At 54.8% G+C, this 23250-nt stretch overlaps 3 protein-coding genes across 14 annotated transcripts in view; 1 reads left to right on the top strand and 2 right to left on the bottom strand.

Annotated features, from left to right (window-relative positions):
- Positions 1-1609: 1609 nt before the first annotated feature.
- Positions 1610-6480, bottom strand: FEN1 (flap structure-specific endonuclease 1). The gene is made up of 2 exons (XM_006040878.3): positions 6327-6480; positions 1610-3489 (listed from the first exon to the last, which is right to left on the bottom strand). The coding sequence occupies exon 2, from the start codon at positions 3468-3470 to the stop codon at positions 2328-2330; it is 1143 nt and encodes a 380-aa protein (XP_006040940.1). The 5' UTR covers positions 3471-3489; positions 6327-6480; the 3' UTR covers positions 1610-2327.
- A 497-nt stretch (positions 6481-6977) lies between these two features.
- TMEM258 (transmembrane protein 258) lies at positions 6978-10455 on the top strand. The gene is made up of 4 exons (XM_044943609.1): positions 6978-7001; positions 8584-8693; positions 9700-9836; positions 10334-10455. Exons 1-3 carry the CDS (start codon positions 6993-6995, stop codon positions 9824-9826), a joined length of 246 nt encoding a protein of 81 aa, XP_044799544.1. The 5' UTR covers positions 6978-6992; the 3' UTR covers positions 9827-9836; positions 10334-10455.
- A 3193-nt stretch (positions 10456-13648) lies between these two features.
- The window catches only part of MYRF (myelin regulatory factor), a 32599-nt gene continuing 22997 nt past the window's right edge, over positions 13649-23250 (bottom strand). For 4 of the 12 annotated variants that reach the window (XM_044943597.1, XM_044943607.1, XM_044943599.1 and 1 more), the window contains 17 exons: positions 22620-22710; positions 22061-22261; positions 21710-21821; positions 21123-21232; positions 20125-20285; positions 19980-20052; positions 19612-19700; positions 19246-19314; positions 18757-18837; positions 18530-18618; positions 18223-18414; positions 17733-17984; positions 16304-16406; positions 15999-16073; positions 15541-15646; positions 13972-14046; positions 13649-13791 (listed from right to left, as the gene is read on the bottom strand). In XM_044943597.1, coding sequence (XP_044799532.1) covers positions 13711-13791; positions 13972-14046; positions 15541-15646; positions 15999-16073; positions 16304-16406; positions 17733-17984; positions 18223-18414; positions 18530-18618; positions 18757-18837; positions 19246-19314; positions 19612-19700; positions 19980-20052; positions 20125-20285; positions 21123-21232; positions 21710-21821; positions 22061-22261; positions 22620-22710 — 1960 coding nt within the window. In that variant the 3' untranslated portion in view covers positions 13649-13710. The remainder of the gene's footprint in view (positions 13792-13971; positions 14047-15540; positions 15647-15998; positions 16074-16303; positions 16407-17732; positions 17985-18222; positions 18415-18529; positions 18619-18756; positions 18838-19245; positions 19315-19611; positions 19701-19979; positions 20053-20124; positions 20286-21122; positions 21233-21709; positions 21822-22060; positions 22262-22619; positions 22711-23250) is intronic. The other 8 variants (XM_044943600.1, XM_044943601.1, XM_044943598.1 and 5 more) reach the window with 8 other exon arrangements.

Below are 23250 nucleotides of genomic sequence, written 5' to 3'. Positions count from 1 at the left end.
GGCCCCCATCACTATTAGTGTGGGCTGACTCCGGACTTCCACTGCAGGGTTCAATCCCAGGTCAGGAACTAACATCCCGCATGCTATGCAGCAGAGTCAAAAAGAAAAACGGAACTCAAGTTTTGTGGCTTGGTTCAATCTGGAAAACTGGTCTGTCAACTGCTAGAATCAGACTAAGATCCCTGCCCTAAGGACAGAACTTTCTGTCTACACTAGTGGTTTAGAGGCCCCTGGTTGTGGGATGTTCCTGGGGAGACTGTATCTCATTCCTGCTTCAACCAGAGCTCTTACAGTCTTACATTTCACGTAAGATTTCACTTGAAAGATACTTTACTCTTAAAATATCTGACCACCACTGGTCTTTAAAAGGATATACACCAACACATCACTGATTCACTCTGCTGTGTAGCAAGAGACTAACACAACACTGAAAAGCAACTGTATGCCAATAAAAAGTTTTGAAAAATGCATATAAAAACACAAAGGACCCCAAAGGGCCAAAACGATCTCGACAGTAAGATGGAGGCTTCACTTATTGATTTCAAATATATTACACAGGCACAACAATCCAAACAGTATGGTATTGGCATAGAAACAGGCAGATAGACCTATGAGCCAGAATAGAGCCCTCAGATAAACTCATACATACTGACACAATCATCTTCACCAAGGTTCTAAGACTCCACAATAGGAAAGAAGTCTCTTCAACAGTCATAACAAAATGGGAAAATTTTAAAACCATATGACTGAAAAAGAACTAAGAAATAACTATAAATCAAGTTCCAAAAAAGGGCTAATAATCCAGTTCAATAATGGACCAAATAACTGAACAGACATCTCCCCAAAATTAAGTAAAAATGGTGAAGTGATAAATGAAAATGTTCTCAACCTCACTAATCATGCTGCTGCTGCTGCTAAGTCACTTCAGTCGTGTCTGACTCTGTGTAACCCCATAGATGGCAGAGAAGTGCAAATCAAAATCACAATAGATATCACATCACACCTATCCAGATATATTTTTTGATTCACTTTTTACTTAAGTATAATTACAATGTTGTGTTACTGTTTTTAAAATTTTTTATTCAAGTATAACTGAATTACAATGTTGTTTTACTGAGGGTATGTTTTATTCATAAAAGTTATGTTGGTGAAAAAAAAAAAAAAAGAAACCACAACATTCCAACTCTATGAAGAAGAGTAACCTGAAATTTAAGTCATGGAGGAAATAAGTGATTTTTGAATAACAGCTTTCATGATTTATAAACTGGTAAAGTAAATGCCTGGATGCTATGATGTAGTTGATCTAAATTGTGAGGATTTCTCAAAGGAGCTCCTTTATCTCACACAGTAGGTGCAAAACTAGAAATTCATTCAATTTATTAAAACTCCTTTCCCAGCAAGGTAAACCAGGCTTCATGGCTAAAGGACCTCCAATGCTGCCTTGGCCATCCTGTGGAGCATGGTGCCATCTTCTGGCCACTCTCAAATCAGCTGTTAATAATGTGTAATTCTAACATGTTACCTTGGAGTGAAAAGAACATTTTATATTGCCTGAAGTCTGGGGCACTTGAGGTGTCTTCAAATGTTCTCAAAGAACAGGACATTCTGGTTACTTTTTATACTTTTATTGAATCTTTTCTTCTCATACCTTAAAAAAACAGCACACGAAAACAGCATCTTATCCCAAAGTTTCAACTCAAATGCTTCAGGAAGGCCGTGAGAACCACTCCACCACCTTATGCCTATGAAATTTCATAGCAAGTTCAAGTTTCTACCCACCCCAGGATACAAAGCTGGTAATCAAACCCTTGTTGCCAACTCCAGGGACTCCGGCTCTCTGCCTATCTTACTTCTCAGCAGCTCTTCCCATCTGTTTAAGACAATGCATCTGCCTGATGGCTACTCTTTGGGGCGGGTCAAGGCTGAGCCAGAGAGAGCAGCAGTCTGGTTCCACGGTCACCTCCCACTAGCCACCAGGTTGGCCAGGCAGGAAATCATCCCCACTCTTTCATCTCCACCATTTATCTCCCTCTCTTCTTCAAAACTTGTTGCTTTCATGTAACAATAGATTCAGTGTCCATTAAATTGCCTGAGAGGCGGCTTAAGCCTGACATACTTTCCTGAGCTAAAAAAGAAGACAATGACGTACCTCTGTGGCGTTCCTGCCATGAGATCAAGTAACAATGGGAAAAGCACTATTGAGCAGGGTGGTGCCAGGGAAGCAATGAAAGCCCCTCCCCACCCCCATGAAGGTTTCTCCAGTGCCAGCTCTAGCAGGTAGCGGCAAACATCCTGGGGTCACAGAGGTATCGTGAAGGGAAACCCATTTATTTTCCTCTTTTGAACTTCCCTGCTGCCCCAGTCTTTGCCTTCTTCTTAGCGGCTCCCTTGGGCTCTGGCTCCTTGCGCTTGGCGGAAGAGAGGGAGCCGGTCACCTTAAAGAAATCATCCAGGCGGCCCTGAGTGCTGCCCTGGCGGCTCTTGCTCAGCCGCCTGACCCCACTGCGGATTCGCTCCTCGGAGAACTGCTTCTCCCCACACATGAACTTGACGAGCTCTTCTTCATTGGGCTCGCTCCACTTGAGCTCCACAGACTCCGGGTCCAGCACCTCAGGCTCCAGGAAGAGCTGCTGGGCCTCCTTGTGGAGCCAGTTTTCCGGCACGGGGTACTTGTTGGGGTCCAGCCGCCGCACAATCTCCTCGATGCTCTTGTGCTTCTGGATGAGGTCCACGGCCCGCTTGGGCCCGATGCCCCGGATGCTCTCACAGTAGTCACTGCCCAGCAGGATGCACAGATCCACAAACTGCTCCTGGTTGAGGCCCAGCTCCTGCAGGATCCGGCTCAGGTGGAACTCCTGGATGGGCAGCTTCTTGGCCTCACTGGCAGTCAGGTGCCGCATGAGCACCGGGCTGCCGAACGTCAGGCAATCCATGTCCTCTGTGGCCGCGGCGTAGACTTTGCCGGCCTTCACCAGGGCCGCACAGCTAGCCTCTGCCTCACTGGGCGCGTCGAGGTACGGGATGCCCATGAGGCTCAGGAGATGCTTGCACTCGTCGTTGTGTTGCTTGGTGACCTTCACCAGCCGCTTGGTAAACTTTTCCACCTCCGCCTCGGCCCCGGCGGCCTGAGCCTGCTGCAGCTGCTTCTCGGCCTCAGCCCGCCGCTCGCTGCGTTTGGCCAGCTCCCCGGACTTGAGCTGCGGTGGCTTGCCATCAAAGACGTACACGGGCTTGATGCCATTCTCCATCATGCGGATGGTGCGGTAGAACATGCCCATCAGGTGGCTGGTGGTCTCCCCCTCCTCGTTCTGCAGCACGTCCCCTCCTTGGCGAACAGCTATCAGGAACTGATAAATGCTCATGGAGGCATCAATGGCCACCTTGCGGCCAAAGTAGCTCTTGATGTCATTCTCCCGGATGGCACTGGGGGCCACATCAGCAATCAGTTTGGCCAGTCCTTGAATTCCCATAGCAATACAGGAGGGACAACTAAAAAAGAAAAGGTGGGTATGACAAGGAGGTACTTAAAGGATGCAGGAGGGTTACCAGGGGCGCTGTGTCATCAACGTCATGCCTTCGGCTAAACAAATTTAGCACAACAAAAGGACACCAAGTCATCAAGAAATGTACAGCAAGAAAGTCTACTCAATTAACAGGAGTCCACTCAGTTAATACTAAGAATTCCTGAGTATCAAGAACTAAACCACATGCTGAGAGGATAAGATAAGACGTTCAAGTCCTTGAGGAACTTAAAAGTTTTGTGGCTAAGGCAGAAACAGGGCTAGCATGCAAAAAGGGCTACAGCAAGGCCAGAGGAGGAGGCCAGGGCCAGCTTGAGGAGCCCAGGGACCATGATGGCAGAATTGCCTCCTGAACGACACACAAATCCTGGTTACACAAAGGTGAGACAAGACAGATAAAAAGGCAACCAAATGTCTAAAGTGGTAAACAAACTTAGGAGTACCTCTCTTCTTGCCAATTCATGAACAACACATCCGTTCCTCCTTTGGATCTTTATTCCCAACTCACTCCTCCAGCTCACCTCCTCTCAGCAGCTCTGAGGGTTAGTTCTATGTCAATTTGTCAAGGCCACAATATCCAATTATTTAATCAAACATTAATGCAGGTGTTGCTGTGCAAGTATTTTGTGGATGTGGTTAACATCTATATCAGTTGACTTTAAGAAAAGGAGACTTCATTCCACATTGAGGCAAAGTGAAAATGTTAGTCACGCTGTCATGTCTGACTCTTTGCAACACCAGACTCCTGTGTCCACGGAATTCTCCAGGCAAGAGGGGATCTTCCTGACCAAGGGATCAAGCCTGGGGCTCCCGCATCGCAGGCAGATTCTTTATCATCTGATCCAGCAGGGAAGTCCACAGTGTGGGAGGGCCTCATCAAATCAGCCAAAAGGCCGTAAGCACAAAAATGGGTTTCACAAAGAAATCCTGCCTCAAGACCAATCATCAACTCCTACCTGAGTCTCCAGCCTGTGGACGTGACCTACAATTTTCAACTTTCCAACACCTACAATCACCTGAACCAATTCCTTAAAGTCAGTCTTCCCATATATCCATATTCTAGATCCTGTTTGTTCTGTTTCTCTGGGCAACACAGCAGCTTTGAAGAACTGGCAGGAATAACATCTGTGTGAGGGTAATGTGGTTTTCATAACACTTCTCTAATCTCTCTTTGGCATCTGCTCAGCACTTCAAAGAGTTTCTACTTCTGTCATGATGTTTTAAGTCTTTCCCTTGGTATTTTTTCTCCACCACTAAGTCTGAAATGTGAACTCCACAGCTCCTTCTCCACCCTGAGTCCTGATCCAGAGACGTTACAGTCACTTAGCCCAGTACCACAGTTCTGTGGTTCTGACTCCTTAACAAAATATCTCCTAGGACAGTATCTTCCGAACTTCAGTCAGGCTTAAACCACCCTCACAATTCTGTGCAACTTCCCATGAAAACCTATACTTTCATTCACTTAAAATTTTCTTTATATGAACACCATTTTCTAAAAACTAAATTGGAAAAGAGAATTCATCTTAAGCAATAATACCTGTGCTTTATCAGTTATATTTTACTACATGTTAAACGCATAAATATTCAAAAGGATTCGAAGGAACTTCCCTGGAAGTCCAATCGTTAAAACTTTGTGCTCCCAATGCAGAGGGCACAGGTTTGATTCCTGGTTGGGGAACTAAAATCCCACATGCGCCACAGCCGCCAATAAATATTTTTTAAAAAAGGATTTGGGGGGTGCCTCTTAAAGTCATCATGTACCCATTGGTGGTGTGTCCAACACACTAACTTACCTTTACAGTCTGGGAACCTAAGACAAAGGCTGGGATAAGACTGCCTTGTCTCACTCTGCTCAGCTGTACCCTCCTCCCACCATTCTGCAGCCCTTTTCTTCAATGTCTATCTCATCTTAGTTCCTCTGTGAATGGCAGTGGCCTTGAATCTAGGCACCATTATTTACCACCTGGGTAACAGTGATCACTAAGTCACTTAGCGTGTGACATCGCTGCTGCTGCTGCTGCTGCTAAGTCGCTTCAGTCATGTCCGACTCTGTGCGATCCCATAGACGGCAACCCACCAGGCTCCCCCGTACCTGGGATTCTTCAGGCAAGAATACTGGAGTGGGTTGCCATTTCCTTTTCCAATGCATTGAAGTGAAAAGTCAAAGTGAAGTTGCTCAGTCGTGTTCGACTCTTAGCGACCTCATGGACTGCAGCCTACCAGGCTCCTCCGTCCATGGGATTTTCCAGGCAAGAATACTGGAGTGGGGTGCCATTGCCTTCTCCAAGCGTGTGACATTACTAAGCCATTCAGGATTGGTTTTCTCATCTACCAAGTAAGATGATAACCACGCTTGCCTTGCAGAATTACTGCCAGGGTTAATTGAGATATCAAATGAAAACCTCTGACAAACATTAGGTGTTCATAAACGTTCCCCCAGCAGAACCCACTCGATCCTTTGGTTCGTGCCTCAAGCTTTGCTAGAATGAGGGAACCTAAGACAAAGGCTGGGATAAGACTGGCAGGGAGGAAAGCGATATGAACAAGTGCAGGTCAAAAACGTATCTCCTCCAGGAGCTCAGTCACAATGCACAGCGACCTCATGAGGTGGGAGTTATCCTCTTTCTACAAATGAAGAAAGAGGCTCAGAGATTAAGGGACTGGCCCGGGACTCACAGCTGCAAAGTGGCGGGCCCGTCTGAATCCCGCGCTCGCTCCGCCCAGCGCACGGCAGCCCCCTGCCTTCCCCAACAGCCGGCGCAAAACGGGCCCGACGCTCTCAGAGACGCTTCCCAAGGGTCTCACCTGGCCTCTGGGATGCTCCCGGGTGGCCCAGAACAGAACTCAGCCCGACTCCCGCCTCTGCCCCGAAACCTCTTCAGCACCGGTCTCTGGTACCCTCTCGCTTCACCGCCTTCCAAAGCCCGCGCTCCCGTCACGTGACCTGCCGCGGCGCGAAGCCTCCTGGGAAGTGTAGTACAGGCCCCAGCGCCCTCGGCCAGCTTCTTTCACGGCAATCAGTCCCGCCAGGGCGGACGGACCTGCTCTGCGACCTGACCCTACCCTTCTCCACTGCTTGCTCCTACTCCACCCCGGGCTCCCGAAGGCCCCAGATCCCACCATACCCGAAACCACGGGACTACAAGCCCCACAATGCCAACCGCGTGACTGCATTTCCCCTTCCGGTTGAACAGCGCGCCTGCTCCTGCCGACGTGTTCTTCCTGTAGCGGAGTGGCGGATTATCCTGTGCCCGGCAAAATGGTGAGAAGGTTGAGGGAAGTTCAGGACAAGGCTCTGGGGACCCCCGGGGTCCGTCCTGTGCCAGTTTCTCTCACAGAGCGTCAGGTGCCCGAGGTCTAGAGGGCGGGAGGACCCTGGATCCTTCGATTTGGACTGAGGGGCGGGGAAGGGGCCGACTCCTTAGGTAAGGTTTTGATCGCACTGGGCTTCTGATCTCGCGATTTATAAGGATGAGGAATGTGAGTGCGTTTTTTAATACCTTCCAGCATTTAGCTCTGTTACCTGTGGTCAAACTGTTACCTCTATCGGACAAGTTTCTCCCTGCTGCGAAACTCGTACTCATACTACCCAGCCCTGGGCAAAAAGTCACCTTCTTGGTGAAGCACTTCCAACTGTCTCGGGCACTTGCCCCCTCTATCCTGGGAGCCCCCCACAACCTGTGTACAGCCCTCTTGTCACGTGTCATGGACTTCTTTGTTATCTGCCACGCCTCCTAGTGACCACCATCTGACGTGCCTCCAGCCCTGGGATGATGTCTATTCATCTTTGTATTCCCAGTGCCAAACACGGGGCCTGCAATTGGAGGCTCAAGTCAATGGCAGCGATTGTCTTTATCGTTTATGGGGGCGGGGGGTGGGGGTGGGGGGTGGGCATAAATGTTTACTGATTTGAATTCCAGTGTCTCTTAGAACAATGGGCTCAGTTTACTTGTCTAGAGTTGTTATGTTCTGGATTTAAACATTGGCTGGTGGGTGACAATGGAAATTAACATTTGTACGGAACTTTACTTTTACAGCCCTCTTTCACAAGCATTAGCTCATGATCTTCCCTATAACCTTGGGAAGGAAACAAACACCTATTGAGCAACTACTCTATGCCAGGCAGTGAGTTAGATGTTATGACGTTTGTCTTAAATCATACATCAACCTTTTGAGAGAGATATTATAATCACTTACTGAGATTCATGGTATTTAGTAGAGTCAGAATTTTGACTTATGTCTTTTGTTTGCAGATCCCAAGATTCCTTAATTGTGTAGTGGGAAGAATAGAGAATTAGAAGTTGAGGCCTGGGTACCAGTTCAGAGTCTGCCTTTCAGTGCGGATTCTGAGCTTGGTGTCTACCAAGCTCAGACATGGGTCCATAAAGCTCCTAAAACCATAAGCAAACTTTTTCTTTAAAAAAAAAAAAGCACTTTATTTTGTATTGGGGTATAACCAATTAAAGAAAAATGTTATGATAGTTTCAGGTGAACAGTGAAGGGACTCACCCCTCCCGCACACTTTTTCTTGTGTGTCATTTGTCCCAGGCAAAGAGTCCAGACCTTTCATCATGTTTTGTTTTGTTTTTTCCCATGATGATCAGTGGCCTCAGACAATGTTGAGGACCAGACTTCCCCCACAGTCTAGTGGTTAAGACTCTGCGCTTTCAATGCAGGGAACGCAGGTTCGATTCCCTGGTCAGGAAACTAAAATCCCACAAACTGCATGGTGCAGCCAAAACCAAAAAATGTTAAGGACTATTGATCTGTAGCTAATCAGTCCCCTTGTGTGTCTCAGCCTCTGACTCTTAGCTGCCCTTCTCATCTCCTACTGGAAAGACAAAGTACCACCTTAGTTTAAGATGTCATCATAATCGTTGTCATTCCCAAAAGGTATCATTTAACAGTGGTTCTGTCAAAGGAACCAGGAAGGATGTCCCTGTCTCCCAGGCTGAAATAAGCTTCTTGCAGTCACAGCAGCATGAGGCTCCGATCACCCCGTATCCTCCCAGGTTGAAGTCTTGTGATTCTTCAGTGGCTCTGATCTCATGCCTTCCCCTAGGAACTTGAGGCCATGAGCAGATACACCAGCCCCGTGAACCCGGCTGTCTTTCCCCACCTGACCGTCGTGCTGCTGGCCATTGGCATGTTCTTCACCGCCTGGTTCTTCGTGTATCCTTTGATTGAGCAGCCAGTGGGCCAGAGTTAGTGATGTGGGACCTGGAGGGAGGAACTACACTGGGTACATGCACCCAGCCACTTTTGTTCTGGCATGAAGCAGGACAGTCAGAAATTGAAGGGCTAGGGGCCATTGACATTCCAAGTCAGGCTGTGGCCTTATTTTCCAAGTTCTGGTGAGCTCAGTTTGCTCTTCAGGTTTCATAGTAAGCAGACGGTCTGGCTGGACTGAAAGCTGGGCACAGGGACCTGAAGTTGAAAAGTGTTACAAGAAGCGATATACTCAGGTGTTGAGATCAGAGGGCTAGTCCCAGCTTTGCTGCTCGTTAGCTGTGTGACCTTGGGTGGTGGAAGGGTCTTGTGGAATCAGAGTTGCAAAGCACACCTTGGAGGACACTCGACAGTGGAACACAGCTTATTACTCCAGCGGGTCCAAGGGGAATCGGTTCCCAACAAGGACCCTGATGTTTCTGAGAGGCCCAGCTATATACCCCCCACTACTTGACTGGTTACATGTTAGCAATCCCTTTGTTGTACATGATTGAGTTTTACAATAAGTAGGTGCTAGGAGAACAGACAATTAAGATTGGTGGTGGTGGGGGGGACAGTAATTATACATCAAGGGGGGATGTCTCCATGGTTAATCTAACAGGGGTCGCCTGACCTTAGTGTAATCTCCGTTTGCCGTCCGTGGGGAGGGAAGTCTCCAGACCTGGTTCACACTAGCAGTGGTTTCCTCACTTCCTGGGCAGGGTTCATATCCTGTCTTTAAGATGGATGACAGGCTTCAAGGTGGAGTCTCTCCTGCTTTCCTGAACCGGGCCCCAACAGTAGGAGCGCCAGGGTCTAGGTCATCTCTTGGACCCCTCTGCCCAGCTGCACAGAGCCAGACCAGCCTCCTGGAAAGCTCTCAGCCCATGCCTTTCTCCCAGAGATGCCTTGACTGGGTTCCCTGCCCTGCATAGTCCACCCCTTTGCTTCTCCTTAATCACCCTGCCAGTTATGAGGTCACATCCACCAAGTACACCCGGGATATCTACAAAGAGCTCCTTATCTCCCTGGTGGCCTCCCTCTTCATGGGCTTTGGAGTCCTCTTCCTGCTGCTCTGGGTCGGCATCTACATATGAGCTCCTAAGGTAAGAGCGGTGACAGGGTGGGATGCTGGAGAAACCTCCACACCCCCACATCGGGGTCCTCGGGCCTGCGTGACCCCTTGGCTAATGGAGACAGACTGAGCAGAAAGGAGAGGGACACCAGACACATGGGCTTATTTCCCTGTCCCCTGATGGGAATCTGAGCCGAGTGGGACCTGTGTCAGATCTGAGGTCTCCACATTGTCTGACGTGGGTCTGGTGCTGGAATGTACTGCCTTGGGCTGTGGGCACAGGCTTCATGTGGTTCCATCTCTGTTCTTACACATCACGCACAGTGGCTGGGGAGCCATCAGCAAGTGGCCAGGCGGGGGGCCAGGATCCAGGACTTGCTGCCAGGAGTTCCATTTTAGTCGGTTTCAGCGTTCTCAGTCATTGAAGATAAATTTTGACTGATGTTTAGTCACTTAGTGGAGGGGCTCTGTGAGGGAAGCTGATGGAAAGATGGGTCCCTGCTCTCATTCTGATACCCTTCTCTTTCAGGTTCCAACCGGGCAGCTTCACTGAATCCCTGCTTTTGTAAATTAATTTTTTTTTTTTTTTTTTTTTACTGTGGCTGGAAGTGTCCCACCTGTTGCTACAATAAAGGCAGATGTGACATCCTGTCTGGTGCTGGGACCCATGGTTCCCCAGTCCCTCCCCTTCCTGTGTCTCTGCTGCCTCCCAGATAGTTCCTGTGGCTGGGAAGCCCTGCGCTCTGCCTAGGAGGGGAATGTGGGGACTGTCTTATCCTTAGAATTGAGGGCTTCCTGTGGACAGGAAGGGACTGAGCCTGCCCTCTTCTGCGGCTTCTAGAGTAAACTTCCTTAGGAACCCACACCAGTTAAGTCTGTCCCAGGGTCAGTCCCCTCCTCTCAGTGTAGCCAGGGACCCTTGAAAGGCTCAGCTTGTCCCTAAGGTGGCGCCTTCTAACCCAGGCTGGGCAGCAGTAGATCCGTGGGGTGTGACTAGGGGGAGGGGCTAATGCGTCCTATTCCCAGGCCTGAAGCTACGAGGGATAATGGGGTACAGAGCATCTATCAGGCTCTGGGCTCTACATGGCCCCAGCCCCACAGATGACCCCATCCTCCCCCCACCCCCATCCCGCCCCGGAACAATTTCAAGAAGACAGGAAGCAAGCTCAGATACAAAGCAGTATTTATACATTTATTTATATACGTATATTTATTTCAGAAAAGAACAGGGGACAGGAAGCAAGCAGCCTGGGGCCACTTCCCTCTGCCCGCTCGAGTCAGAGTTGGTACGATAAATACGAGTCAGAGCTCAGGGGAAGGATGGTGGGGGACAGTTATGTTGGAGGGAGGGGGTGCGCTATGCACATGCAGGCTTTCTTGGAGGCTGTAATGTGGACGGGGGTGCTTGTGCATTCAGAGGCCCTATATACAGCTTGAAGCTTGGGGAGATTAGCCCAATGGCTACCGGAGTAAATGCCAAACGGGAGAGAGGAAGGGAGGGGTGGGTTGCTGGACCATGGGTAGGGGATACAGCCAAGACACCCAGTCAGCAGCACCCGCTGGGCAGCTGTCAGCCTCCAGCAGGTGGCCCACTGGCCTTTCCTGAAACCCTTTTGCCTCCCTGGGCTTAAGGCAACTTTGGTCCAAGGTTGACCCCCCCCCACCCCCCCACCCTTGAGCAGCTTGGAGCCCCACTTGGCCCCAGCCTCCACACAAAGGACCCCTTCCCCAGGCATGGAAACAGCCAGCTGCTAACCAGATTAGGGCAATGCTGTGTCCAGGTGGCTCCAGGGGGCAGTGGAGGGTCACTTTCCAGTTTAAGTACTTTAACTCCAGTTAAGGGACTGTGGTCCAAGAAACCTGCAGCCCCACTGAGGAAGCCCCAGAATCCTGTCATAAGGGGCAAGGCTCGGCAGGTTTATGGCATTTATGGAGGGTTCCTGCAGTGGGGAGAAGAACAGTAGTGCTAAGTAAGGCTCAGCCACCTGTGTGGTGTGGTGAACTGAAAGTTGCTCAGTCATGTCCGACTCTGATCCCATGGACTATACAGTCCAAGGAATTCTCCAGGCCAAAATCCTGGAGTGGGTGGGTAGCCATTCCCTTTTCAAGGGGATCTTCCAAACCCAGGGATTGAACCCAGGTCTCCCACATTGCAGATGGATTCTTTACTAGCTGAGCCACCTGGGAAGCCCAAGAATACCGGAGTGGGTAGCTATCCCTTTTCCAGCGGACCTTCCTGACCCAGGAATCGAACAGGGGGTCTCCTGCATTGCAGGCGGATTCTTTACCAACTGAGCTACCGGGGAAGCAGTGGTGTGGGGAACTGTCTAATTCCTATGTCAGACGAAGGGCGTGGAATCCCACTGTGGAGGGGCTGGGAGGTGAGGTATCCTGGCTACCCCCCATCTTGCCAGTGTGGACAAGTGCTTGATATCCATAGTGGAACGGGGTCCATGGTTCCTAGGCTTCTTTAGGATTCAGGTCTCCCCTGAAAGGCTCCCACTCAAAGCTGAGAACGAGAGGCAGGAGGGGCAAGGCCTGGCTCCCAAAGAGGCAGCAGAACATCACCAGGCGAGGACGGCAGTTCTGTCCACATTTCTGAACCCTCGGCAGACACTGCGCAGTGATTTCCACTCCTTCCATGAGCCTGGCTGTGGCCTCAGAAGGCTCTAGATACCCACTAAGAAAGGTTAACGTTGGCACTTGAGATAAGGCTTCAGTAACCCAAACCCACTGCTCTGCTCCAGAGAGGATGGGCAGAACTGGGGCCTACTGCCGAGCACAGGGCCACCAGCCTGGCTGGCCGAGCCCAGCATGGGGCCCTTGACCTGGGAAGGTGAGGCCACCAGCAGACAGGAGGCAGGGCAGAGGCCCGTCCTGTTGGTCAGAGTGGGGAGGGTGTCTCGAGGCTCCCAGGGACGGATCAGAGCCAGGGCCCTGCCTTTCAAGAGACCGCCAGAGCTCTGGTCCACTCGGGACTCTCCATCTCCATTCTTCTCCTGCCCTGGTTTAAGTGCATTTTAGTAATTACTTCATTAATAACAGCAAAAGCTATTTGCATCCACTCATCCACCAGCCAAGACCAGCCTGCTGCTTTGCATGGATTCCTGCTCCTCTGCTCAGAGACCAGTGGAAGCTCCCTGGAGCCCAGGCTGTGTGGCTGCACAGGGAACTTCCCTTTGGGATACTCCAGGTTCTAGGATCCAAGGCTTACCTGGCCCACTGGCCCCACCCCTGGTTCAGCCAGGCACTGAGTGTATAGAAGGCACATGGTCAATTGCCAGCCCATCCAGGGCTGGCTTCAGCTGCCCTGGGAGCTCTTGGAGCCAAGCTCTTCCAGGAGAAGAGACCTCCTGGGCCACGCTTAAAGCTTAGAAGTCCGAGTCCAGTAACAGTCAAACCCTAAAACGTCTGCTCCCTAACCCTCCCCAGGGAGAAGCTTTGAGAGAGGGCTGTCCGCCCTCCACCAACTCTTGACTCGGCCAGGTTTCTGAGGGCTCGTGCCAAGTCCCCGGCAGTACCAAAGGCAGACAGGTCCTCTCCCCAAAAAGGGACGGCTCCCAGTGGCAGAAGGGGAGGCAGGGAAGGTGGGCTCTGGACAGAGTCACAGCTTCCCCCACCTCTGGGCACTGACATCGCCAGGCCTGCATCGGCCATGTCTGCATAGACGTGAATTGGCTCAGCAGGTCTCTCTCCAGCTCCGTCCGTGGTGTGGGGGTGCCGCCAGCGGGAACAGCAGCTCCAGTGTGAGGACTTCCAGTTTCACCAGGTGCAGGGAGGGCCAGGCCGGCTCAGTCTCCAAAGAAGTGCCAGCGGCGGGCTCCAGTGTAACACCATTGCATCCAGTGTGGCAGGGGCGCCCGGGAAACCCCGGGCCCTGGTGTGGCACTGCCTCCAGAGGGCAGCTCAGTCACACAGGCGGTAGAAGTGGAAGTAGTAGTCCGTGGCCGGCTGGACCGGGGCCTCCGCGCTGCAGTTGGCCTGACCCTGGGTGGAAGGGCAGGGGGAACCAGTGAAGTGGCTCGAGTCAGGCAGGAGGCAGGCCCCCTGCTGACGTCATCACCTGACTCTGCCCCGGGTCCCACCGTGTGCTTTTCAACGCCCCCCGCCCACTTCTCCCCCAAGCCCCACATTGAATGTCTCCGGGAGGTGGGGAGCCCTGCTCACCAGCAATGCCACCCGGAAGTGGTAGGTGAATCTGCGGAAGGACAGGATGGTTACTGGCCACTGGTGGGAGGTGCCCTGGGGAGGGAGGGGAAGAGGGGTCAGGACAGCGGCACAGCCCCCCACCCCCACCCGGTCCCAACCTGCATTCCTCGCCATGACCATCACAGCCCCGGGCTCTGTAGCAGGTTTTACAAAGGAAAGTGCAAGTCACTCAGTCGTGTCCGACTCTGTGACCCCATGGACTATACAGTCCAAGGAATCCTCCAGGCCAGAATATTAGAATGGGAAGCCTTTCCCTTCTCCAGGGGATCTTCCCAACCCAGGGATCAAACCCAGGTCTTTCACATTGCAGGCAGATTGTTTACCAACTGAGCCACAAGAGGTGAGAAGCAGAAATCAGGAGAGGCTGGAGGGCACAAGTTCTGCTTTGGGGAGCAGTAGGGGCCACCATCTGCATGCTCTGCCCGGCACTGAGGGCCCCTCGGCCTCTTGTCTCACTGCCTCCCCTCTCACCACGGTGCTCCGGGCCCATGGGAGTGTCTCACTAAGCTCGTCCTGGCTACACGCCGCTGAGGAGGTGCTGCTTACAGATGAGGACACTGCTGAGTTATCTGCCTAAACTCGCATGGCGACATGTGGCTGAGCTGGGGCTCACCCATCTCTGCTCTCCCCTGTCTGCCAGGCCCTGGGGCCTGAGCCTCTTTAGGGCTCTCAGCACTCCATCCTCTACGCCAGCTACTTCTGCACCTCTTTTCTTGTTGGCGAGGGACTGCGTTCTTCGAAGGCGACGTCTGTTTCTGCCCCATCTCTGGCTCCCCTCAGCTGGGCCCAGCCCAGGGCCGGGGACAGGGGACGCCCCAAGAAATATTGATTGAATAAACACACAAGTCGGTGAGGAGAAACTGCCTTAACTTGTGCTGAGCGTCATGTGGCCAGAGAGGAGCTGGACAGTGACTGGGTCCCAGCCGCCTGGTTCCCAGACCATGAGGCAGCCCCCTCCACGCAGCCCAAGACCTTCCAAAGTCACAGATGGGACTGAGTCACCGCCCCCGCCCAAGCCTGAGTTCCAGCCTCCTTCCTGGCTCCTCTGAGGCATGATCCTCGCCGTGCTTCCAACTCTGCCGGCACACCATGCCCTCCCTGGTGGCCCAGCCACTGTACATGCTGTTCCCTGACTCCTGGGACGCTGTCCCCTTTCCTTCCCCCGGCTGATCCCACATCGTCCTTCAGGTCTCGTCTTAATCAAGCATGACCTGCAGGCAGGCACCCTGACCCTGCAACCCGACAAGGTCAGCTCTCCCTGCCGGGCTCCCAGGACGCCCTCTGTCTCCTCCATTGTGCTCACCTCAGGCTAGGCCTTGGGCAGGGCAGGGCCGGGAGACACTTGCCATGGAGGGGTGCGTACACACCCCCTCCCTGGGGCACAGAGGCCCAGGCCCTAAAGGGTCCCTTGTGGAGACGCCTCTGCTCTAACCCTGGCTCCCGCTCCTCACCTACTTGGGGGCTCAGTTGTGCCGGGGAGAGGAAGCTCTGGCCTGGCTGGCCCATGGGTTCCCAGTCGCCCCTTACCTGGGTGTCCTGGTGGGTGTGAAGGCTCTGTAGAAAGCCCCCCTCTTCACACGGCTCCTCCTTTGACATCAGGCTGCACAGCACCACGGACACGGGGGACGAGGAGCTGGGGAAGGCCCAGTCAGTGGGGAATTGGGGTTCCGAGCTCCTCCACCCCAGGCCCCTCCCAGCCAGCCCTCCACTCGGCCTCCCTCTCCCCACAGAAACCGGCCACTGAATCCTCTCGGCCAGTCAACGAGGCACATCTGTCCAGGCCCTTGATGGCTACAAGCCCCTTCCCTGTCCCACACACTCTTCACAGCCCATTTCACAGATGAGGAACTGAGGCCCGGAGACTGCTGGGTCACACAGCCAGTGAAGCACGGAGCGGGCAGGAGAGCCAGCAGCCCCCTCAGCTCCCCCCAACCTCCCCCAGGTCGCCGGACCACCACGCCCCCATCCCCCAGGCCGGCACTCACTTCATCTGCAGGGTCAGGCGGAGGTGCAGGGGGGTGCTGCTGCTGACAGGGATGTGGTAGGTGACGTTTCCAGGCCTGAAAGGGCCAAGCTGGCTCCTCAACCCAAGGGCACCCTGCCACCCCACCCCTAACGCCCATCAATTCCTCAGCCCCCAGACTAGAGGGGAGCCCTTCGAGGGCCTGGAAGGGGCTGCCCCGCCTTGTGAGGGAACTTCCTCCCTGAGGGGAGCAAGATCCTCTCCCCTGGCCTCATGTCACCCAAGGGAACCTGTCCTGGGGGCGTATAGGGAGGCAGCCAAACCCACCTGCAGGCATCCTCTGAAGCGCAGTACTGGGAAGTAATGGGCATCGAATTCTCCAGCACCTGGATGGAGGTCAGGGATGGCACTGGGTCTGCAAGGAGAGAGGCTGTTGGGGCAGGAAGGAGAGTGACAAGTCAGGACGCAAATGAGGAGTCAAATCTTCCCTTGCTTGGCTTGGATCAGTCATTCACACTTTAGCATGAATAACTTTTAGATTATTCTTTCCAGCTCCCACTTAGACTGAGGTCACACCACTACCTTCCCCAGCAGCCCCAGGACTCTCCAGTTTCCATGAGCCCAAGGTCTGCCTCCTTGACAGACCCAGAACACCCAGGAGCAGGGATGGGTTATCCACACCCCCTGCCAGGAGCGTTCAGGAGCCCACTCTTTAGGACTCTGCTCCTGACTGCACACATTTCTCCCCAGTTCAGGGCTCAGGGATGTCAAGTTGGTAGCTTGAAATCAGCCATGGTAGGAGTATTCACACACACAAATCAGGGCCCCGCTGTCCTTCAGGGACTCAACTTCCATGTCACCTCCTTCAGGGACACCTCCCCTGATGAATCCCCACCTCAGTCCAGATTCCGTGCCCTCCCCAGTCGCCAAGCTGCCTCTGTGTCCCCTCAGGACAGGTGAGGGAAGCCTTGCCACACTGCTGTTCGTGTCTGTGAGCCCTCGGGGGCATGGCTCATCTGCCTCCATCACCCCCGGGTGCCCTGTACAGAGCCAGCCACAGAGCAGGAACCCAGGAAATGGTGCCTAGTGAGCATCTACCTCGTGGGGTTTCCCCATCACTTTGAACTTCAATCTCAGCAAAGCAGTTTCAAAGCTTTTTTTTTTTTTCCTTTAGGCCACAAAACCCATCAAATGAAAGTTGATGAAGAGGCCCAGTACCTAGAGCCAGAGGTGCCTGGTTGAAACCAGGAAGGTTCTCAGCCTCCCCTTAACCTCCTAGGCAGCCTGGGGTGGAGGGTGGGGGAAGTTCGGAGACACCCAGTTTGAAAATGAATACAGTAAAGGGTTCTCTAGCTTTGTTAAAATCAAAAGTTTGAGGTTTGGAAAACTGGGGGGACCACAGCACCCTCCTTGCCCTGGCAGGGTGACACAGAAGGAGCCAGGCAGACATGGGATCAAATTCCATCTCTGCCACTAACAGACTATATGATCCTAGGAAGTCACTTCACCCAAGTTTCCATCTCCTCGTGTGAACAATGGGGACGATTCTGTTCTCACGGGAGTGTTCTGAGGATTAACCAAGGCCATCGATACAAGGCTACAGAATCAGCCTGGCCTGATTCCTGGGACTCAGTCACGTTCAGTGAATGTGGACCAACAACTCTGCACCCAGGGAGTCTGGTGATGGGCTGAAATGGGCCCTGGCCAGTGAGCCCTGCAAGGCTGGGCTGAAGTGGGCAGAGGGTAGGGCAGGTACCTGGCTGGCCCCAGGCCTGAGTGGGCTGAGCAGGGCTCAGGCCAGGCTCGGGAACCGCTCGGCGGCCCCGGCCATGGAGACCAAGGCTGGGGCCATTCTTGGCTTTGCCCTGGCCCCCAGGGAAGGGGACCACAGGGCTGGCCACGGGGTTCGAGCTCTTTGGATGCTTGAAGTAGCCGATGCCATTGGCTGACAGGCCCCAGGACTTGGCTCTGATGTTGGTGACTGGCAGCAGGGCCATCTGGCTGGGGCCTGTGGAGAGAGACAGGCCCAGGCTGAGAGGAGGGCGTGGGCAGCCTCCTATCCAGCTGTCTCGAGGGCCCCACGGGACTCCAGGTCACTCCCCTCTGTCTCTTGGTCTCAATGTTTTTCCAGAACCTTATTTGGGCTCCAGGAGATCAAACCCTCCCACTAATGGGTCCTTGGGGCCTTTCTTAGGCCTCATGTAAAAACCCCTCAAGCCAAACCCTGGGCCCCAGGCGAGCCATACCTGAGCGGTTGGTGGGGGGGCTGGGACTAGGGCTGAGACCACGACTGGGATTAAGGCTGGGGCCCAGACTAGGGTCGGTGGAGGGGGTGGGGCTGGGCGAGGAGCAGCAAATGACCGGGCAGGGGTGGGTAGAGCACAGGTCCAAGGTGCGGAGCGCCGGAGCTGGGGCTGAGCTGGTCGGGCCAGTGGTACCTGAGGACCATACAACCAGAGGCTGTATGAGCCGGAGGGGTCAGCACAGCTCCCCACCCAGGACACATCCACCACTCCCCAACCTACCCACTCCAAACCCACCCCCAGCACGCACCCAGCAGCAGAGAGGGCTGTGGGCCCAGCACCCCAGTGGTCACGGGGGACTGTCGGAGCTGAGTGGTCCCAAAGCTCTGGCTGGACCTGCTGGGGAAGGGTGGGCTGAGCTCAGAGGGGCTGGGCGAGCCTGGGCTAGGAGTTGCAGAGAAGCGGGAAGGACGTGAGGAGGTGGACAGGGAAGGCAGAAAGGAGGCAGCAGAGAGAGGGCTTGGTCCAGACACGTACCATGGGCACATGGCCTTGCTCCCCCCAGGGTGCTGGGGCCGGAGCAGGGCCAGAAGACAGGAAGTAGACACGGCAAAAGAGCTAAGGGGTGGCAGAGAGGAAACAGGGGCGCAGGCAAGGGGAGGAGAGAGAGAGAAGACACGGTCAGAGATGGCCCAAGGGCTGAGGGTGACAGTGGGCAGAAGAGCCCAAGGCCCCACCCTGGCCCTCCTTCCCCCACCCCCTGCTCTGACCTGGGCCCCACGGAGACCCAGCTACCTGGAGAAGCAATACCAGCTTCAGCAGGACAGCGAAGCAGCTGCTTCCCCCGCCAAACCAGGGGACGTTCTGACCCCCCACCGCCCCCCCCGACAAACCCCCGGTGGGGTCAGATCTTGAGGTGGAGCCCCCTTTACAGGAGACATTTTCCAGGGCTCCTCTGACCCTGGCCGCCCAGCCCAGCCCCACCTGGCCTGGTGACAGCTGGTAGCCAGGCCTCCAGGGACATACCCATCACTTTCCAGCAGATCCTCTTCGGCGCGCAGGCTCAGCACGTACAATGTGGACATGGACACCACACTGGGGGCCGCAGGAAAGGGCCGTTGTTAGAGCCAGAGCCACGGACCAGCGCCCTCTCCCCAGCATGGGGGCCTGTGGTTTTTGGTCCCAGGGGACAGGCTCTCAAAGGGATGGCTGTATGTGGGTCTCCCCAGTCTCGGGGGGAGGAGGAGACAGGATAAGGCAGCCCCCCGCTCCTTCCCCAAGAGCTCAGCCACTTCATCTCCCAGGCCATGGCCTCCTGCTCCCCCAAGCCCAGGCCTGCAGGCAGCCCGATGCCCCAAGCCAGCCACCCCCAGAGTCTGGAGGACCAGTCACCTGAAGGCCATGACCACCACCAGGGCCACGATGGTTCCCTGCAGGAAGCGCTGGCTAATGCAGGCCTGGTCTGGGACCACAGATGATGACTGAGGACCAAGAGAAAAGGGGACGAAGGCCCAGACTTAGGGAGCCTGTGGTCTTGCCCACCGTGGGCTCTGCTGGAGGTGGGGGACAAAGGCTACTCATCTCCCCAGCAGGCACAGGGAGAGGGAGGAGGAACCAGGAGCTGGGAGAGCTAGAGGGTCGGGAGGGGAGGGGCGAGGAAGTGCTTCTAATCAGTGAGCTGGGAGAGGCACCAGCTGGAAAGACTCCATGAGGATGGGGAGGCCCCAGTCCAGCCTGCCCCCCATCCTGCCCACCCTCACCTTGCTGGCCACCTTGGGGGGTCTCTTCTTGTGGGGGATGCTGCCTGCCCGGCTGAACTGGCTCCCTGCATGGCTGCAGCAAGAGGACCAGGTCAGAGGTGCCCCTGGGAAGGGGGTCAGGCCCTCCCCCAGCCCGCGCCCCCACCTGACGGCGCCCGAGCTGCCGGTGGACTTGAGGCTGTCAAGACGCCGCAGCTTGGCCAGCTTGTGGCTCCAGCGCTCCAGCTCGTCGATGCGCGTCTCCAGGTTGTCCGTCAGCTTGCACAGCTCCTTCACGGCACCCACGTTCTCCATGAAGATGCGCTCCTGCCGCAGGAAATGGCCAGTGTCGAGGGCACAGTCAGCCCCTGGGGGGCCCAGGCCACGGGCCCATGGGGGGGGGAGCAGGAGGGAGCCCTCGAAGCCCCACCCAGGCCAGCCTCACCTCTCGTCCAGCCTCAGCTCCCCCAGCTCCCTGTTCCTGCCTCTGAACACCATCCCACCTGTGCACCTTTCCCCACCCATGGTCAGAACCCATGGTCCTCAGAGCCTCTCGCCTCCATCTCCCCCTTTGATGGACACAGTGTCTAAGACTTCAGCAGAGGCCAAGACCTAGGACATGCTCACTGGCACCCAGCCTCATGCCAGGAAAGTTACAAACATCATCCTCAACAAACCATGTGTTAAAACTTTGCCATGACCCTATGACAGAGGATGAGATGGCTGGATTGCATCACCGACTCAATGGACATGAGTTTGAGCAAACTCTGGGAGATGGTGAAGGACAGGGAAGCCTGACGTGCTGCAGTCCATGGGTCACAAAGAGTCGGACATGACTGAGCCACTGAACAACAAAACAACATGAGAAGTTCTCAGCTGTAATGATTGTTCCCTTCCTTTTGCAGGAGAGGAAGATGACTCTCATGAGGTTCCTCTTGCCCTTGATCACACAGCCACAGACTGGCCAAGTCCTCATCTCCCACCTCCACCTCTCCCTGTAGGGTGGGGAGGGGGCTCTAGAAGCAGCATGAGGGAAGACTGGAGTGAGGGGATGCTCCAACTCTGCACTTCAGTGCCCTGTCTCTATGGGGGCGGTGCTGAATGCCCTCCAGCTGGTCCACCCTTCTGCCTCTTGGGCTCCTTCCAGTTCCCCCACCCACAGACCTTGTTCACCACCAGGAAGTTCTCTATGGTTTTCCCATTGGCAAAGACCACATCTCCTGTGTCCTTCACGGCCTCGGGCAGGATCTCCTTCACCTCCTGAGCGATGACACCTGGGGAGGGACAAGCCAAGTGTGTGTTGGAGGAAGGTCTGCCCACAGCACCATAATGTAGGCAGGGACTGGGACTGGTGAGGGTGAAATTCTGGGGGCTAGAGATCTAAGATCCAGGGAGCCCTGGAGCAGGGTGGCAGTTCCAGGGATCAAGGTGTGGGGTTCGAAGGGGTAGGTGCGGGTAGGGGCAGATTCTCGGAAGTAAGGACCACAAGGGAAAGGGGACAGAGATCCAGGAGAATAAAGGCCAGATTCATGCAGGGAACAGAGGAGCGGGGATCCCGGGACCACAAATGCCAGACTTCCAGTGTCAAAGTGCAGGGGCTCAGGGCAAAAGGACAGGTCTCCCAGAGGGCCAGGATTCCCAGGGGCGGGGTTCCAGGAGTCGAGGGAAGGGGTTCTTGGAAGTAGAGTTTCCAGAGGACAGGGACAGGGGCGGGGTTACCAGATGCCGGATCCCAGCCCCTAGATCTTTACCCGTTTCTGGCGCAGCGGCTTCGATGCCGGCAGTGGCGGCAAACTCCGGCTTGTACCTGTAGTGCACCAGCCGCATGCGCGAAATCCTCTTCAGCTGCTCGGTGGTGTCCACCTGCGCGGGAACCAGGGCCCAACTTAACCCCTCCCCTCCTGGGCCCTTCCGGTGGCAGGAGTGTGGAGGGAGTAGACCCTGCTACCACCAGTGTGGCGGGATCCAGAGACCCAGGGCCAACCTCCTCCAAGGCCTTTCCCTGGAGCCCCGCCCCTAGGAGCCCCGCCCATAAGATAGCCCCGCCCCTGCCATCGGCTCCTCCCCGCTCAGGGAGTCCCCGCCCTCGGCCCTGCCCCCACCTCCTGCACATGCTCCTTGGCCCGCAGGTCCGAGGGGTGCATGAGCGAGCCCATGACCTTGACGTTGCCGTGCACCACCAGCGCCTCATCGGGCCGGTCCGTGTTGATGCCTACACGGCCATGGTGGAAGACCGTGTCCGGCACCTGCGCCCGCTGCCACAGCACCTCGCTATCACTCTCAAACTGGCCTGGATTGGAGGCCTGGCAGGAGTTGGGGCTGGATCAGTCCTGGGGGTTGGGGGACGCGCAGCGCCCTGGGAAAGGGGGAAACCCCACAGCCACCCCTCCAGCTCCAGCCGGAGCTCCTCACACCCCTATGCCCAACTTAAACTGTCCTCCCATGGCTGCAACTTTCAGAAAAGCCACCAACCGGGTCCTGGCCACCTCCACACTTTATTGTGAAGGAGATACTGGCCCTGAGAGGGTGGGAACCTTGCCCAGGGACACACAGGATCAGCACTCCAGCTCTTGACCCCTGAAGACCCTGTATTTCTCCTGGGTGCTGTTTCTCCCAGGTCTAGGGAGGACTCTCAGCCCCTTGTGGGGGGGTGGCCCTCACCCGGACGATGATGCGCTCTGAGATCTGGGCGGCCAGTGTGTAGTTCTGATTTTGTGCGTGGGCCTGGAGGGCCACCACCAGCATGAAGTACCTGGACATAAGAGGGTCTCAGAGGTGCCCAGGGTCCCGCCCCATTCCCCTCCCACCTCCACCAGCCTTCCTGGGTCAGATGTACAGTGCATTTGGTCATCTCCCCCAGGCTCCCGGCACCCGGGAGGAGAGCATGACCACCCCACCAGACAGAGGAGGGGCTTCCCAGGTGGCTTTAGTGGTAAAGAACCCGCCTGTCCATTCAGGAGACAGAGAGATGTAGGTTCGATCTCTGGGTCGGGAAGACCCCCTGGAGGAGGGAATGGCAACCCACTCCAGTATTCTTGCCTGGAGAATCCCCATGGACAGAGGAGCCTGGGGTGGGAGGTGGGGGCTACAGTCCAAGGAGTCGCACAGAGTCAGACACGACTGAAGCGACTAAGCACGCACTGCAGAGAAGGAACCTGAGTGTCCACTAGGGGGCGGAAACAGATAGGAAGCCAGCTTCCGCTCTCCTATCGGTAAGTGGTGAAGGGCTCTGAAACCCAGGTCCCTCATCTGGGAAGTGGGTCAATCTCTGGGACTCCGTTCCTGGCATGCT

This window comes from Bubalus bubalis, chromosome 5 (genome assembly GCF_019923935.1).
Source record: "Bubalus bubalis isolate 160015118507 breed Murrah chromosome 5, NDDB_SH_1, whole genome shotgun sequence".
Classification (NCBI taxonomy): Eukaryota; Metazoa; Chordata; class Mammalia; order Artiodactyla; family Bovidae; genus Bubalus; species Bubalus bubalis.
This window is presented reverse-complemented; position numbering and strand designations above follow the sequence as displayed.

Bases quoted from the DNA above. Each gene is read 5' to 3' on its own strand.
- TMEM258 (XM_044943609.1), top strand. The intron at 8,694-9,699 runs GTATCCTTTGAT...TCACCCTGCCAG, and splicing joins TTCACCGCCTGGTTCTTCGT to TTATGAGGTCACATCCACCA.
- FEN1 (XM_006040878.3), bottom strand. From the start codon at position 3,470: ATGGGAATTCAAGGACTGGCCAAACTGATTGCTGATGTGGCCCCCAGT.